The following is an 18,185-nucleotide window of genomic DNA, read 5'->3' as shown; positions in this document are numbered from 1 at the left end:
GGTCATGTGGGCTGCATGACTGCATGGAGCACTGTTACCTTCCCGCCAATGCGATACCTATTGATCTACTCACATTTGCATGTTTTCAAACCGTTAGGTTGGCAGAAGCTGGGGCTAACAATGGGAGCTCACCCCACTCCCCTGATTTGAACTGGCAACCGTTTGGACACCAAGTTCAGCAGCTCAGCGGTTTAACCCACTGCGCCACCAGGCACTCTCTCCATGCAACTATATAACCCAGAATATCAAAACAGACAGTCCACAATATCAGCTTTCAACTGGATTATCTGAGTCCACACTGCCATATAATCCTGTTCAATGATGATTTTATACACCTGAGTGGAAGGGGCCTCAGAGGCCTTCCACACAGCTATAGAAAAGGTAAAGATAAAACATTCATTAAAACAGTAAAAAACAGTATTAATAGCTGTATCACCATTCCAGTCAATTCCATATCCAATTCCATGTCCAAAGTGCTATCTATTATTATTTATAGATAGCACTGCTATCTTCCTGCTGGTGCGGCACTTATTGATATACTCACATTTGCATGTTTTCGAACTGCTGGGGCTAACAACGGTAGCTCACCCCACTCCCTGGATTTGAACCAGTGGCCTTTTGGACTCAAAGTTCAGCACTTCAGCGGTTTATCCCACTGTGCCACTGGGGACTCCCTCCACACAGCTATATAACCTAGAATATCAAGCCAGACAGTCCACAATATCAGCTTTCAACTGGATTATCTGAGTCCACACTGCCAGATAATCCAGTTCAATGTGGATTTTATACAGCTGTGTGGAAGGGGCCTCAGGACCCTTCCACACAGAATATCAAGGCAGATAATCCACAATATCAGCTTTGAACCTGGTTATTTGAGGGCCCTTCCACACAGCCCTATATCCTGGAATATCAAGGTAGAAAATACCACAGTATCTGCTTTGAGCTATGTTATCTGAGTCCACACTCAGATAATGTGGGGTTTTTTGCCTTAATATTTTGGGATACAGGGCTGTGTGGAAGGGCCCTGAGTTCACACTGCCATATAATCCAGTTCAATGTGGATTTTATACAGCTGAGTAAAAGGAGCCTCAGCTAATAAGGCCGAAGAAGAAGAGAGGGAGGGGAAAGAGAAGGAAGCCCTCTTCCCACTCTGCCAGTGTTGTGTGCTACATACAGGAGGGAAGGCGGCGGGCTGTGGGCACTGGAGCCGAGTGGGCGGGAAATAGTCTCTCTCTCTCTCAAGCTCTTTCCTTCCAGAGGAAGAGAAGCCGAGAAGGGAGTCACTGCTGCTGCCTCAGGCGGATTGCTTGGTCCCAGGGAAGGACTTTCTAGCCCCGTTCTTCCACACAGCCATATAACCCAGAATATCAAGGCAGAGAATCCACAATATATGCTTTGAACTGGGATATCTGAGCCCACACTGCCATATAATCCAGCTCAATGTGGATTTTATACAGCTGTGTGGAAGGGGCCCCCATGGCAATGGCCTTGACCCCTACTTGCTGGACCCTCGCCTTTCTGCTCTCTCTTTGCACCACTGGCGCACAGGTAAGGCAGCATGAAGGTGGTTGTTGTTGTTGTTGTTGTTGTTGTTGTTGTTACTGTGTGTGTGTGCCATCCTCCTAGGAACTTCACAGGGTTTCCTTAGGCAAGGGATAATCAAGATGCTGCCAATTGCATTCTCTGTGGACTTGCTTGTTGTTTCTGTCTGTTTAATATTGGTCTGGGCATTAATATCTTTATTGATTATATAGCCATATAACCCAGAATATCATGGCAGATAGGTAAAGGTTTTCCCCAGACATTAAGTCCAGTCGCGTCCAACTCTGCGGGTTGGTGCTCATCTCAATTTCTAAGCCAAAGAGCCCGTGTTGTCCATAGACACCTCCAAGGGGTTTTTTTTTTTTCGTGTCAGGAGAGACTTGAGAATCTGCAAGTCACTTCTGGTGTGAGAGAATTGGCCGTCTGCAAGGACGTTGCCCAAGGGACGCCCGGATGATTTGATGTTTTTATCATCCTTGTGGGAGGCTTCTCTCATGTCCCCGCATGAGGAGCTGGAGCTGGTGGAGGGAGCTCGTCCGCCTCTCCTCGGATTCGAACCTGTGACCTGCCGGTTTTCAGTCCTGCCGGCAAAAGGGTTTAACCCTCTGTGCCACCAGGGGCTCCTAGGTAATGTGGTAATGTGGCTGGTATGACTGCATGGAGCACCGTTACCTTCCCGCCAAAGCAGTACCTATTTATCTACTCGCATTTGCATGTTTTTGAACTGCTAAATTAGCAGAAGTTGGGCCTGACAGCAGAAGCTCACGCCATTTCTCGGATTCGAACCTGCAACCTTTCGGTCAACAAGTTTAACAGCTCAGCGGTTTAACCCACTGCACCAATATGGGCTCCAGTGCAAAGCAGATACGGTGGTGCAATGGTTTAAACCAGGGGTCCTCAAACTTTTTAAATAGAGGACCAGGTTACAGTCCCTCAAACTGTTGGAGGGCTGGATTATACAGGGTTAGTCAAAATGCATAGGCCAATAAGCCATTCAATTGAATGGCTTATTGGCCTATGCATTTTGACTAACCCTGTAATTTGAAAAAAAACATGAATGAATTCCTATGCACACTGCACATATCTTATTTGTAGTGCAAAAAACACAATACAATAATTAAAATGAAGAACAATTTTAACAAATATAAACTTATTAGTATTTCAATGGGAAGTGTGGGCCTGCCTTTAGCTGATGAGATAGGATTGTTGTTGTTGTTGTGTGCTTTCATGTAGTTTCAGATTTAGGTTGACCCTGAGCGAGGGCCAGGTAAATGATCTTGGAGGGCCATATCCAGCCCCCGGGCCTTAGTTGGAGGACCCCTGGTTTAAACCCCTGTGCCGGCAAGACTGAAGACTGACAAGTTGGAGGTTCGAATCCGGAGAGAGTGTGGATGAGCTCCCTCTGTCAGCTCCAGCTCGCCATGCGGGGACATGACAGTAGCCTCCCACAAGGATGGTAAAACATCAAAACATCCAGGTATCCCATGAGCAACATCCTTGCAGACGGCCAATTCTCTCACACCAGAAGCGACTTGCAGTTTCTCAAGTTGCTCCTGACACGGAAAAAAGGCAGATAATCCACACTATATCTGCTTTGAACTGGGTTATCTGAGACCACACTACCATATAATTCAGCTCAATGTGGATTTTATACAGCTGTGTGGAAGAGGCCTGAAATATAGCCTACTGTGCCTGGCGATCTCCCATTCAAGGACTAAACCAGGTCAGCCCCGCTCTCTTACCCCATTCAGACATGTCTTTGGCCACTTTTAGGGGATTCAGGCACAGAGATCTATGAGAATTAGAACCTGCTTTTGGGTCTGTCCCTTTCAGTAGTTTGAGACCACTTTTAGCAAGGAATATTGAGCCCAGAAAAGGCAAAAGAAGCTTAAGACTTTGAGTTTTAAAAGCTATTTTAAGTGTATTATTATATTTTAATCTGTTTGACCACACAGAACAATTTTATTGCTTTTTAACTTTTGTATTGCACTTTTTAAACTTGACTAACACGTGGGATTGTTAGCCACCTTGAAACCCCACAGGGGCCCCTTCTACAGTGCCATATAATCCAGATTATCAAAGCAGATAATCCACATTATCCGCTGTGAACTGGATTATATGAGTCTGTACTGCCTAATAATCCAGTTCAAAGCAGATAATCTGGACTTTATATGGCAGTATAGATGGGACCAGGGAGAAAAGTGGGATATAATAATAATAATAATAATAATAATAATAATTAATAAAGGTGGTCCCAGTTGTGATCGGCACACTGGGTGCAGTGCCTAAAGACCTTGGCCTGCTCTTAAAAACAATTGGTGCCGACAAAATTGCCATCTGTCAGCTGCAAAAGGCCACTTTACTTGGATCTGCAGGCATTATTCGCCAATACATCACACAGTCCTAGATACTTAGGAAGTGTCAGACATGTGATCCAATACACAAGCTAGCATAGTGATCTTGTTTGCTGTGTGCTAATTTTGTTATGTATCAAATAATAATAATAATAAATGAGAGAGTTGAGGAAGCAGTAACAGCGAAACCGGGTGCATCCAGACCCCATCTACACTGCCATATAATCCAGTTTCTCATATCCAGATTATGTACTTCGAACTGGATTACACTATGCAACACAGTTTTGTTCCTGAATTATAAATGCCATTTCCTAATTGGTTCCATCATTAAAAGCAGAGGAAAAGTTTATTAAACTGCAAAAACTTTGCTTTGGCAGGACATCCTGCAGCACATTTTGCTATAGTTTTTCAATGAGTATCCTCAACCAATTCAGCATAGTGGGTGGCAGCAACAAAAGCTAAGTTTCTGGAGTAGAACAACTACTTTCAAAGTAAACACCGCACAACTAAACAGGAAATAACACTTTCAAACCAGGAACAGAAAGCTTTTCAAATTTTGTTACATAGTGTTATATGGCAGTGTGGATCCATCCCCAGATGGAAGACTTTATGATTGTGGATAGAAGCACATCCCACTTCCCTCTGGGTGCACCAGTACTGTAGAATGCATGCAGTTTAACACCACTTGTAGCTGTCGTGGCTCTATGCTATGGAATTGTGGAAGTTGTAGCTTTCAAGATCTTCTTTGCCAGAGAAGGATGGGGCCTCACTAAACTACAACTCTCATGACTCCGTAACATGGAGTCACGGCAATTCATGTCTGACTGCACTACTGCTACTGCGTAGACACATCCTTGGTAGATGTGTCGAGGCGCATGTTGTGAACATACTGTGCTTTCTCCCATTTGAAATAAGTGAGACTTAAATCATCCCCTTGTTGACTTCAATGGGATCTGAATGCAGTTAATTCCAAGGCACTATTTATCTGCCAGAATGCATTTCTTCTGCAGGTAGAATGCATTCATTCTACTTGAAATTGAGACTATTTACCTGAGAACTGGAGTGGTGCAGTACTCTGAACACTAGACTATGGGTGCATCTACCCTATAAAGTTAATGTACTTTGACTCCACTTTGCCATGGAATCATGCTATTTGTAGTTTCCAAGCCCTTTGACCTTCACCGTCAAGAAGCGCTGGTGCTTCACCGAACTACAAATCCCCGAATTCCAATGCAAACTGCATTAATTCTACAATGTAAATGCATCCTCAGATTCTGGAGATCATAACACTCTCAGCCTCAGTGGAAGGCAAAGGTAAACCCCCTCTGAACAAATCTTACCTAGGAAACCTTGTGAATAGAATTACCATAAGACCGAAAGGCACACCAACAAGAGCCTGCAAGAAGGCATGCAAAGGAATGACTTTTCCTTCCAGTTAATCAAAGGGATAAACTAGCAATAGGGTTGAGGTGTGCCTGAGTTACACATTGAGATGCTCTCGCCTCCCTTAGGGCTGTTTATGCCTGTTTCTTCCCTTTCTTTTGAATATCAACAGAATTACGATACATTTAGATGAATGAAATGAAAGTGAAATGTCCTCCATAAACCCGCATTTATTCCAGCAAGCTGAAAGCTTTCTGCAGAAATAGGACCTTGGCTAGGTTATACAAAGTGCCCAAGTGGCCATCAATGTCCTAATTCCGTTCTCTGTTTATTTCTTTGTTTATATTGCTATAGACCTAAAAAATTCAAGGTGGCATATCGCAAAATCAATTTTAAGTTAAGATGGTTTGTTTGTTGCATGCCTTCAAATTGTTTCCACTTATGGTGATCCGAAGGCCAAACTATCACAGGGTTTTCTTGGCCAGATTTGTTCAGAGGATGTTTGCCTTTGCCTTCCATTGCAGCTGAGAGAGTGTGATTTGCCAAAAGTTAGCCACTACTTTCTGTGGCCAAACAGGGATTCAAACCCTGATCTCCACTCATAGGCCCACACTCAAATCAGGAAATTTCTAATATTTGTGTTGTTTTTCTTTATATTCTGATATAGATTATTTTATTCCTTTAAAAACAATTTATATATATATGTTTTACTACTGCCCCCATGGCACAGTGGGTTATACTGCTGAGCTGCTGAGCTTGTTGACCAAAAGGTCATAGGTTCGAATCCGGGGAGTGGCGTGAGCTTCCACTGTCAGCCTCAGCTTCTGCCAACCTAGCAGTTCGAAAACATGCAAATGTGAGTAGATCAATAGGTACTGCCCTGGCGGGAAGGTAACAGCACTCCATGCAGTCGTGCCGGCAACATGACCTTGGAGGTGTCTACGGGCAATGCCAGCTCTTCAGCTTAGAAATGGAGATGAGCACCAACCGCCAGAGTTGGGCACAACTGGACTTAATGTCAGGGGACAACCTTTACCTTTACTACTGTTCTTGTATCTTTTAAATCTCTTCTGTTTATTAATATTCTGTGAGCTGCCTTGAGTTCTCATGTTAGAGAAAGAAAGGATTATTATTATTATATTAACGTTGACATACTGCTTTGTCCTCAAAAAGAGACTGAAAGCGGTGAACAGTGGTAAAAACAATACAATACAAAAATTTAAAACCTAAAGACTATAAAAATTAAAATAGAATTGAGTGCTATTTAATAGTTGTGTGCATTCTGGGGAAACTGCAATCTGTTTTGGTGTCCTGGAGATTGGTGAGGACCATGATCCATTTTTTGGGAGCCTCCCAAATTCGGGATGGCAGATATCTGTTTTTGCTCTCGGGTGCTGAAAGATTCGTTTTCTATCTGGCCCATTATTGGGGGGGGGGGGGGGCTTCCCAGGCTCCCCTCCTATCATTTTAGGCATTTACGCTGTTTCTACCCTATTCCCTTTAGCCTGCACCATGCAACACACTCTTTCCAAGGTATTTAAAGAAGGGATTCTTAAAGCTGTTTCTACTCTAGAGGAAAGGTGCTGCAGACATGCATGCATGCTTTCTAGCCCAGACCTGCACCGTGCCACACACTCTTTCCAATGCATTTAAAGGTGGGCTTCTTAAAGTTGTTTCTACTCTAGAGGAGAGACACTGCAGGCACTGGCTTTCTCCCCCGGGCCTACACCACACCACACATCACACTCTTTCCAAGTAATTTTAAGGAGGCTCCCACACTTCCAGGTAAGGAAGAGTGATGACCTCCTGAAGCTATCCTCCCTGGGCTTCCTTTAAAAAAAACCCTCTTTTTTCCTGACACACTTCAATCTCTGCCCTTTCTGCTTTGGGTTTAAAGCTTCCTTACTGCTGTTTCTACTGATTTAAAATACAAAAAACACCCCCTGGTCTTGGTCTTAAAAGCTTTCTTCGTTTAAAAGCATATGGAATTAAATTAATAAACAGGAGACTCCTCACAGAGAGCAGCAGGACAATTTCAAAGAGGAAAAAGAGAGGGAAAATGATTTATCCAAATCAAATGTCATCTTGTTATCCGAGCTCCACTAACCATCTGTGACCCCAGTAAGACTTTGTAAAGCAAGGTGGTCAAAGGATGTAATTTGCAGTAGAATTAAATGCATGAGAAAGAAGCTCTGCTCTTTTTTTTCTTGTGTTTTCTAATCCCTGTTGGAGCTGTTCCATTTGTTCATCTGATGGTGGTTTCCATTGCAGTCCATCTTTGCAGCTGCTCTTCCAAGTGGAAAGGTCTCCGGTGATGTGGCTTTCACCACTTCCCTTGGGAAGCTGTCCTGTAAATCAAACTCTATGTTTAAACTTTTTTTTAAATCGTAAACCAGTTCTTATGGTAGTTGTTTTCCTTCAATGCTTGGTTTGTTTTACACTCTATCTTTCTCGTTTTCTTTTTACTATTAGGACCTTCTTCAGGCTCCCTTTTTTAGACTTATCTATTTATTTTCAATATTTTACCAATATTTTGTAAAATGATGGCAAGTCAGCCAAGACAGTCCAAAGGAAACTGTCATTGCTGACTTGTTCTATAAAGACTATGGTCTTATAAAAACAATGATACCCAACTTTCACAAAGTCAACTGATTGCTAGGTGGAGAAACAGGTAAAGATACGGTATTTTTCTGGTTTAGAGCTGTGATTAGAAATCAGGAAGTTAGTCCATCCAGACTGGTAATGGTTTTTCCATGAATCTGCTAGGTAATTTTAGGCCACTCTCTGCTATTCCTTTTTACTATTTTGTCCAGTCTCCTAACCAGACTAGAAGGTTATTGTGACAAGTAAAGTAACAAAATATATGGGAATTATCCTTTTAATAGATTTCTCAACAAATTGGTAGATTCTAGAGTTGTGTGCGGAACTGTTTTCCTTTGTTTCATCTATTCTTTTGTTATTTTCGTTACCTTTGGGAGCACGTAACGGGAAGGCCCCTCCCAGTACGAAAATTGGCTCAACATGAAAGCAAGCTGGAGACAGGGTGCATGCATGTGTGGCATGTAGGTCCAGAGAGTACATGTATGCGTGGTGTGGTGTGCAGGCCCAGAAAGCGCATATGCCTGTTCCTGCAACTGAGTGACTCTCCTCTAGAGTAGAAATAGGTAAGAAGCCTGCTTAAAGTACACACCTGTCTGCAGCTGAGCACTTCTTACTCTAGAGAAAAGGTGCTCAGCTGCAGGCAGGTGCGTACTTTAAGGAGTCTTTTTACCTGTTTCTACTCTAGAGGAGAGTCATTCAGCTTCAGTGCCTAAAATAATGGGAAGGGAGGCCTGGGAGCCTCCCCCCCCCCCCAAATAATGGGCCAATATAAAACACCCCAGAGCAAAAACAGATATCTGCCCTCCTGATTTCGGGAGGCTCCTGCCAAAAGTTGGGATATGAAACAGGTCAAGGTTTACCCTGAGAGCCCAACCCTAGTTTTTCTTTGAAGCTCAAGAGCAAATGTGCCAACCAGGAACTTAAATAATGCAGCATATCAGAGCTTTTCTTGCTTGCTTGTTCAGCACTTTTAAGTTTTGCATATGAGTTTATGAATTGTTTCAGAGAAGGGGGAAGCATTTTATTTTGAGTCAATATCTCAGTTTCATTTGGTATTATTGCCTCCCTCCCTTTCATAACAATAAATCAAGCTAATCACTGATTGAAACTCTTTGTCGACCATATGGTTTCTAGGGCAAACCTTTCCAAAAGCATTAGCCTTCTGAATCTATTTATTTTACATTTACAAGTAGTGGCTGATAATATTGTATTTCAGGAATGAATACGGACTATACTGTGCCATGTCAGGTGCATTGCTGTTGTATTCAAATGTAACCCATTTTACTCCTATTAGATGTAATTACCATTCATTGTTGGTGTTATTGTTGTGTGCCTTCAAGTTCTTTTTGATCTATGGAGGCTCTAAGGAGAGCTTTTCCCAGAATATTCCTGTCAAGATTTGCTCAGAAAGGGTTTGTCTGAGGCTGAGAAAATATGGCTTACCCAAGGTCACCCAGTAGGTTTCCATGGCTGAGTGGAAATTTGAATTCAGGTCTTCAGAATTATTGTTGAACACTCAAACCTTTACACTACACTGCTACTCTTCATTCCCATTTCTGGAAATAAAGGGGTGCAGCATGCAACCTATTCCTTACCAGTAAGGTCACCAATGCAGGAGACAAATATGTTTCAGAAGATAGATTGTGCAGGACAAATGAAGGATGGCCTGAAGAGCACTGTCTTTTCCAATCAATACTACTTTTGTGGTTGGGTAGGATGTGTTGTTTGTTATAAATCATGTTTCATCTTCATAGATGAAGTACAGAGAAGGATGATTTTAATGTAAAGGCAAATTGATGTGAGCTTGTGTAGTACTGAATCAGCTCTGGTTTTAGATCCTAATCATACTAGAGTATTATTACGCTATATTCCACTTTAGCTGCCATGGTAACAGCCTGTGAAATTATGGGATTTGTAGTTTGGTGAGTCCCGAGAGAGTTTTCTCTGGCTGAGAATTCTAAATGCTCTTTCCCAAATTGCACATCCCAGGATGCTAGAGGAATGTTGCCGTTGCACATAATACAGTGCTATAACAGCGTAGTGTAATATGGTTCCTAGCCTTGTCTTTAAAGAAGTTATCCAAGATAGTGTTTTGGGATAGAGTTTAGCATCTTGGATATATTTCCTCTTAAAATCAGACTAAAACCTGACAGGTCAGCCACTTAACCTTTGTTGTTGTAAACTACATCAAATCAACTTCAACTATGGCAACCCTGTGAATGTGAGATCTCCAAGTCACCCGTTCATCCATAGCCCAGTTCACGTCTTGCAGACTCAAGGACCTTCCACACATTATCTGCTTTTAACTGGATCATCTGAGTCCACACTGCCATATAATCCAGTTTAAAGTGAATTGTATACAGCTGTGTGGAAGGTTCTGTGGCTTCCCTGATTGAGCCCATGTGGTCTTCCTTTTTTCCTACTACTATCTGCCTTTCCAAACATTATTGTTTAATGAGTTGTGATGTCTCACGATAAGCCTAAAGTACACCAGTCTTTGTTTAGTTATTTTGTCTTCTAAGAAGAGTTCTAGCCAGATTTACTCTAGGACTCGTTTATTTGTCCACACTATACATATAACGCTTCTATGGCACTGTATTTCACATGAGCTGTTTTTCTTTCTAAATGCAGTTCCTATCAGTGTAGAATCTGACTGATTGGAACTGTAAAACTAGGTGGGTAGAGGTCTTACAAAGTCTGGTCTGTTACCAGGAGATCAGAAATGTTGCAATCAGAAGGGGTAAGTGTGTGCCTCAATGTCAAGAGTCACATAGTCCATTAATATCAAGGTACAAGGGTGCTATCAACAAACCCAGTCATAAAACAAACTGGCTCATAAATGGGAGTCTGAGATCTGGAGCAGGGAATAAGGCACAAAGTATTTAGAAGCCAAGAATGGTGTCATTTACAACATAAACAGCCCTATGCAGATTAACCCACTAGCTTCCCAGATATTATCAGTCAAGTTGTTCTCAGCAGTTCTTCTCCTGAGAAGCTCTTGACTGTAGTTTTATATTGTCCTCCCAACCCTGCTGAAATGGTTAAAATCCTAATGTGTTCTGTGTCTATGAAAAATGAATTTTGCACTATGAATATGTATCTGAGATAACATGAAAAATTCACCCACTTGGGTGCCAGGAATTGGAAAGGGAAAAAGACCCAAAACAAACTCGTTGTCTGTGTTAAAAGGTTTAAAAAAGCAGGCTATTTAAGAACTTACAATATGCCTGTGAAACATGCACTGTCTACAGATGTGACACTCCTGGAGTGATTCCATCAACATTGTCTCTGGAAAATCCTGCAAATTTCTTGAGAAGACAAGCAGACAAATGTCAGCGTGCTGAAAGAAGCAAAGACTCACTAGGATTGAAGCAATGCCCCTCTGCTATCAGCTCTGCTGGACTGGCCACGTTGTCCGAATGCCCAATCACCATTGGGTTGTTGTAGGGTTTTTCAGGCTATATGGCCATGGTCTAGAGGCATTCTCTCCTGATGTTTTGCCTGCATCTATGGCAAGCATCCTCAGAGGTAGTGAGGTCTGTTGGAACTAGGAAAAGGGGTTTATATATCTGTGGAATGACCACAGTGGGACAAAGGACTCTTGTCTGTTGGAGCTAGGTGTGAATGTTTCAACTGACCACCTTGATTAGCATATAATGGCCTGACAGTGCCTGGAGCAAACTTTTGTTGAGAGGTGATTAGATGTCCTTGTTTGTTTCCTCTCTGTTGTGCTGTTGTAATTTTAGAGTTTTTTTAATACTGGTAGCCAGATTTTGTTCATTTTCATGGTTACCTCCTTTCTGTTGAAATTGTCCCCATTGTCCAAAGCAGTTACTACGGTATACCTCCAACTTAAGAATGGAAAACAGAATCTTTGTGGACAGCAAAAGAGATTGAAAGATGGGCCTAAAGCTAACCTTACAAACCGTGGGATAGGCAGCCCTGGTCTTTGAGTGCTGTAACTGGAGGTCAGCTGTGACCAACAGTGCTATGGAATTTGAAGAGGCAAGAATGGAGGGTGAAAGGGAGAAGCATGCCAAGAGGAAGGTGTGTCAAACCAACCCTGACCGGGACCACCTTCTACCTGGAAACCAATGTCTTCACTGTGGAAGAACATGTGGATCAAGAATAGGGCTCTACAGTCACCTATGTATCTACCCCAAGACACTACATTTGGAAGGCCATAATAATCAAACAATGAGGGATTGCCTAAGTCAAGTGACTGTAGCAAAACACTGTTTCTGGACGAAATGAGTTTGACTAGTCACTTTAGTCTGCACCTTGCTGAGGAGAAGCCATAGTAGAACAAGTCATTAATAATTTGAAATGAGCTTGATAGTAAAAAAAAAAATGCAAACAAGCTCTTTCTGGCAAACATGTCAGAATCTACCAGCCAGCTTCTATTCAACTTACAACCTCTAACTCTCCAGGAAGGATATCCAGACGCATGTAAGAACATTTTATTGAGTGCAATAAAATTATGTGTCTAGAGATCTCCTTCCTTCCTGGTTTTAACCAGGAAGGTTTCACAAACCTCACCTCTCCATAATCAACAGAATTTGGTAAACAACAGAGCAAGGTTTGCTTGTATTGTGATTTGGGAAATGGTGGAAGTGGAAAGGAAGGTGAGAAACAAACCTGTCCTTCCTGCAGATCAAACCTGGAGCCAGTTGAGAATAAAGGTGTACTTCTATAGATACCTTGAAGCTGCTCGTCAGATTTATTTGCATATCAAAGTTTGAATTGGCGTTCTTGGTGAGATGTATTTGGAAAAAGGGGACGGAGTGTACACCCCTTCCACAAATGTATCAGCTTTAACTATTACAGTCACATATACTCTGTCAACTTTACAAGTCACTGCTTCCTCTATGAGTCCTGGCTCATTTCAACCACATCCTGGCAAAAGGTTCCTCATTCTAATTTTGTACTTAGTGTGGAGAACAATGTTGTCTTCTATTCCAGGCACTAAAAGTGTGCATGGAAAAAATGTGCCAAGTATTTTAAAGAAAATCACACATTTTTTAAATGTCAGAATTAACTATTTAATGAGATGGTGGTAAGAAAGAAAGACACTGAACCAGCATGGTATAGTGGTTTGAATGTTAAAGAACTGCAGCAGAACAGGGTTCGAATCATCACTCAGTCATAGAAACCTACCAGGTGACCTTGGGCAAATCACTCTCTCTCAGCCTTAAGGCAAGGTAAACCTACTCTATAGAAATCTTTCCAAGAAACCTCAACGATAGGATTGCCATATATCAGAGTCAATTTGAAAGCATGTAACAAAGCAAAACAACATCCACACAAAATAAAAATCACAGCAACTGTGACATAGTTTAGAATTCTTCTTAGGATGTGGAATTATTCCATTTATATCCAGTATGATCAATTAATACTCTAAGGATCAAGCCACACATTACACTCTATTAAGACTGGACAAGCCCATGGAACACATGTGGTTTCCAATAGCCTTTTTGTGGTCCACAACTCCTCTTGAGCCACCATATTGCTGTATGGAAGGAGACATACAAATCAGTACAAGGCCATGCCTATGAGAATGGCGAATACCATCAGAACACCACCAACCCACAAACAAAGTACATGAACTGAAAACAGCCCAAAAGAGAAATGGTTTCACCTCCATTTCCAGTAGTCTATAAGACACTGGATTGTGTGTTAAAATAGTCTCCACAATTCTCAGTTGTCCACTCCGTGAATTACATTTATTTGTTTGTTTGTTTGTTTTTTATTTATTTCAAACATTTACACCCCGTCCTCACACACACACACACACCGGACTCAGGGTGGCTTACAATCTGCAACAATTTGATGCCGACATATACAAGCAACATAGTATAACACACATAAACATTAGTTTAAAAGAATAGTTTAAAAACATTCATCTCAAAACATTATTTACAACAATATAGCCATATCCAAGTCCAATTCAACGTCCGTAGACCCAGTCCAAAGCCTGTCCATTATCAATTCTCATTAAGCATTGCAAATTGCTGTTAAGCCTGCTACCCAAGTGCCTGGTCCCAGAAACATGATATGAGCTTTTTCCTAAAGGAAAGGAGAGATGGAGCCGACTTAATTTCCCTGGCCACTATCGAGAAGGCCCTGTTTCTCGTCCCCGCCAGTCACGTTTGCGAGGACGGCGGGATCGAGAGCAGGCCTTCCCTGGACGATTGTAAACTCTGAGGCGGATTGTAGAGGGAGATACATTCGGACAAATAAGCTGGGCCAGAACCGTATAGGGCTTGCAACTCCTCTATTTACTTTTTTATTATTTCCAGAATAAATATATGAGACTGTGACCCATACTAGGACCTTCATGTGCAGAGAGATGGACTTTAATCTTTCCCTCTCAGCTATTTTCCTCTCCAAATCCCCCAGCACAGCAGCTTTTAAATGGGTAGTTCCCATTGATAACAGTATTAAATAATTTATGACATGCCCTCCTGCTTCCAAATACAGAATCTAGTATCTTCAGAATTTAGAAGTCTTTATGCTAAAAAGGACTTATTCCACTGAATAGTTGGGTTGTGCTGATTCCTGTGCTACCTCCTTTGTAACTGGAAATGCTGTGGACCTTGTATGTGAACTCTACTAATGTATAGTCTTTCTTCTATATAGAAAACCAAACCATTAGCTGCTTTGAACTAGATTATATGGCAGTGTAGACAGTGGCCCCTTGCACACAGCTGAATAAAATCCCACATTTTCTGCTTGACTCAGATAATGTAGTTCAAAGCAGATATTGTTGGATTTTCTCCCTTGATATTCTGGGTTATATGGCTGTCTGTAAGAGCCCTAAAATAATCCAGCTCAAATCAGATAATGTGGATTTTCTGCTTTGATAACCTGGATTATCTGGCTGTGGAGAAGGGACTTCAGAGGAAGGAAATGGCAAAACCACTTTTGTGTATTTCTTGCTTAAGAAATTCTTATAAAATTCATCAGGTCACCATAAGTTGACAGGCAACTTGAAGACACACACTCACATGTCTAGTCCTTGTTTATCCTGTTCCTAATTTACTGTTTGTCATATAGAAAGTTTTTAGGAGCTGAGATTTGTGTTTTAAAAAGAAACAGTATTCTCTTTTTCCAAGTTTGCTTTAGCTTTCTGCATTTCCTGACTGGATATTTGCTTTATGGGGTAGAAATTTTGTGATGTGGTTTACAAGCTTCATTGGAAAGTTGACATCACGAAAACCATTTCCTTCACGGTTTCAGAGTTGTTTTGAATTAAAGACCTGGAAGTGAATGTCTGGAGAGTCGGGGATTCTTCTGTGCACAATTTGAGGAGATTTAAGATTCTGTTTACAACAGATTGGCTCCTTGAGCATTTTAAGTGAGTCTTCAGCATTTTCCCATTTTGCATGAAATAGACCGCCCTATATCAGTGTACAAGGCAAACTCCCATAAAACTTAGCATTGCATAACATTTTCTGTACTACTTATATTGGGTGCTCCCTGTGTCAGAAAACATACTTGAGTAATGTTTAGGTCCCCTTCCACACAGCTCAATAAAATCCCACAATATCTACTTTGAACTGGAATATATGACACTGTGGACTCAGATAATCCAGTTCAAAGCAGATACTGTGGGGTTTTCTGCCTTAATATTCTGGGTTATATGAAACTGTGGAAGGACCCTAGGCCAACAAGAAAAGTGCAACCTTAATCAGACAAGCTACAGAATGCGGTGAGTGGGAAGCAAAAAATCATACTCGGCATTAAAGTCCTGGTGCATCCATGGAAAAAAAATATTGAAATAGTTTCCACATATTTTGAGTAAGTTCTCTCAGGGCCCTTCCAGACAGGCCCTATATCCCAGGATCTGACCCCAGGTTTTCTGCTTTAAATTTATATGAGTCCACACTGCCAGATAATCTGGGATAAACAGAAAACCTGGGATCAGATCCTGGGATACAGAGACTGACTGGAAGGGCCCTCAATAGATGTGATGTTTGGAAGTTTCAAACAGAGTGGTCCTAAGGCCCATCTACACTGCCATATAATCCAGTTTCTGAATCCAGATTATCTGCTTTAAGCTGAATTATACAAATCTACACTACTATATAGTCCAGTTCAAAGCAGATAATCTGGATCCAGAAACTAGATTATATGGCAGTGGAGATGCAGCTGTAAAAAGCATTTTTTTTTTCAGAATCCCTTACTGAGCACATGCGAACAGCAAAACCGAAAGAAAAGAGGAGACCAGATCACTTCTCCAGGTATTCCCCAGCATATAAAAAAATATAGATGTATATGTTAGGTTAACAAAATAATAAAAAAGATGGAGGCTGGTAAAAGAAAAATTAATCCATAGATACATTTTGGAGGAAGCCTTGAAGTGTTCTCAGGAAGATACAAAAATAATTACTTCTATGAAGCTTACGTATTGAGAAGGTGCTTTCACACAGCCATATCACCCAGAATATCAAGGCAGAAAATCCTTCTATATCTGCTTTAAACTGGGTTATCTGAGTCCACAGTGCTATATATTCCAGTTCGAATCAGATAATGTGGCATTTTATTCAGCTGTGTGGAAGGGCTCTTAGTTTTCAGTAAAACTGGTGAAACATGTCGGATTACGGTACTCTTCTTTTTTGTGGTGCTGAAATCTATCCATATTCTTTTCATATTATTTCCACCTCTAAGTACCAACATTTCCATTAAGAAGTAAAACCAGGATCACATCTACTTTGTTCACTGAGATATATCTGGACATATTAAAACAAAGATCCTTGGAAATAAATTGGATTCAGGACATAGGAAACATTGCATTAGGAAACAAAATGGCAAATCCACTTTGTTCTTTAAAGTGGGCATGAGCTCAGCTTTACAACATGCAATGCACATGTGGACACTAGCAAGTTGAATATCCACATTCCACATACCCTTCCTTTACTTCCTTTTTAAAAACAATGATTTGCTTATTTAAAAGAATTAAAGAGGGTTGTAGAATTATCCCAGAACCAGAGAGAAGTGCCATTCATAATAGGCACATAGCCTATTAATATGATCTATAGCTGGCATTTCTCTATTTTGGTTTTGAAAAGCTGCACAATGCCTTTCTTCACAGCTAGCATTTGGAAAGAGGAAAGCACACATTTTGGTCTACATGCTTCCAAATTGAACAGTCTATACTACAGTTATTACAGCATTTTGCCCCGAGTCACCCACAGCAATCCTGAGGAATTTTGAGTAAGGTTTCCTAGAACCAAAGATGAAGTCAAAGATTTGAAAGTGTGTTTAGATTGTTAGTTTGAATATGATTTGCTGAATGTTAGACTTCATGAGACATTCCTGCCAGGGCCCTTCCACATCCATATAACCCAGACTATCAAGGTAGATAATCCACAATATCTTCTTTGAACTGGGTTATCTGAGTCCACACTGCCAGATAATCTAGTTCAATGTGGACTTTATACAGCTGTGTGGAAGGGGCCACAGTCAACCGTTTGAACAGAATATAGTGCAAACATTACATGATGAACATTCCAAAATTGCTAATTCAGTAATTAAAATAACAGCATTTAATTAAAAATAACAATAATATATCCATAGATTGACCTGGATACAGTTCTGTTAGCTTTTGTGAAACAATGTTGTATTATTTATCATGTAGCCCTAATACTGGACCTACTATTTTCATTTCTTTTTCTCACTAGTTGGGAAAAAAACAGTATTTTATATTTATTAGAATAGTGTACACTTTGTCTTGAATGGCAAAGTAATGAAATAGATATAGATATTGATATCGATGTGTGTGTGTTCTTGTTCAGCAATATAGGAAACTGGATTAAATAAATATAATGTAAAGCATTAAAATACAATATTTGAGACATAATTTAAAAACAAGATTAAATATGGAATATTTATATTCCATTTATAAAGAAACTAGCATAAAATGGTAATAACTTTAATGCTGAGACAGCAAAAGTACAGACAAGCTAAATGTAAAATACTTCAGATCTTCCTGGTATATTTTGTAAAACTGGACTTCTAAATTAGCACTGAAGGTCACAATAGAGCAGTGAATCCCAACCTGTATTCCATGGACCACTATTTTAGTCTGCAAGAACTAAAATATGATTTGCGGCCTCACCATTACTACACCATTGCCACAGGAGTGACTGGTCTCGCGAAACTCTCATACAGTGCCAAGGCTTATTAAATATGGTTTTCTGTGGGTGAGCAGATGGTGACTATAGGATGGCATATGTTCTGTATTGGAAACTAGAGCTGATGTGGTCTGTCCAATGCAATTATCTGAATCAGCACCCCAAATCA

The 18,185-nt window shown here is 40.9% G+C and overlaps 1 protein-coding gene across 2 annotated transcripts in view; it reads left to right on the top strand.

The window, feature by feature from the left end:
- The first annotated feature begins 1,275 nt into the window (after positions 1-1,275).
- TNFRSF11A (TNF receptor superfamily member 11a) overlaps positions 1,276-18,185 on the top strand; it is a 50,686-nt gene continuing 33,776 nt past the window's right edge. For both annotated transcript variants that reach the window (XM_067467527.1, XM_060772718.2), the window contains exon 1: positions 1,276-1,548. In XM_067467527.1, the coding sequence (XP_067323628.1) occupies positions 1,441-1,548 (108 nt within the window). In that variant the 5' untranslated portion in view covers positions 1,276-1,440. The remainder of the gene's footprint in view (positions 1,549-18,185) is intronic.

This window comes from Anolis sagrei, chromosome 4, assembly GCF_037176765.1.
Source record: "Anolis sagrei isolate rAnoSag1 chromosome 4, rAnoSag1.mat, whole genome shotgun sequence".
Lineage (NCBI taxonomy): Eukaryota > Metazoa > Chordata > Lepidosauria > Squamata > Dactyloidae > Anolis > Anolis sagrei.
The sequence above is the reverse complement of the archived record's forward strand: the minus strand, read 5'-3'. Positions and strand labels throughout refer to the sequence as shown.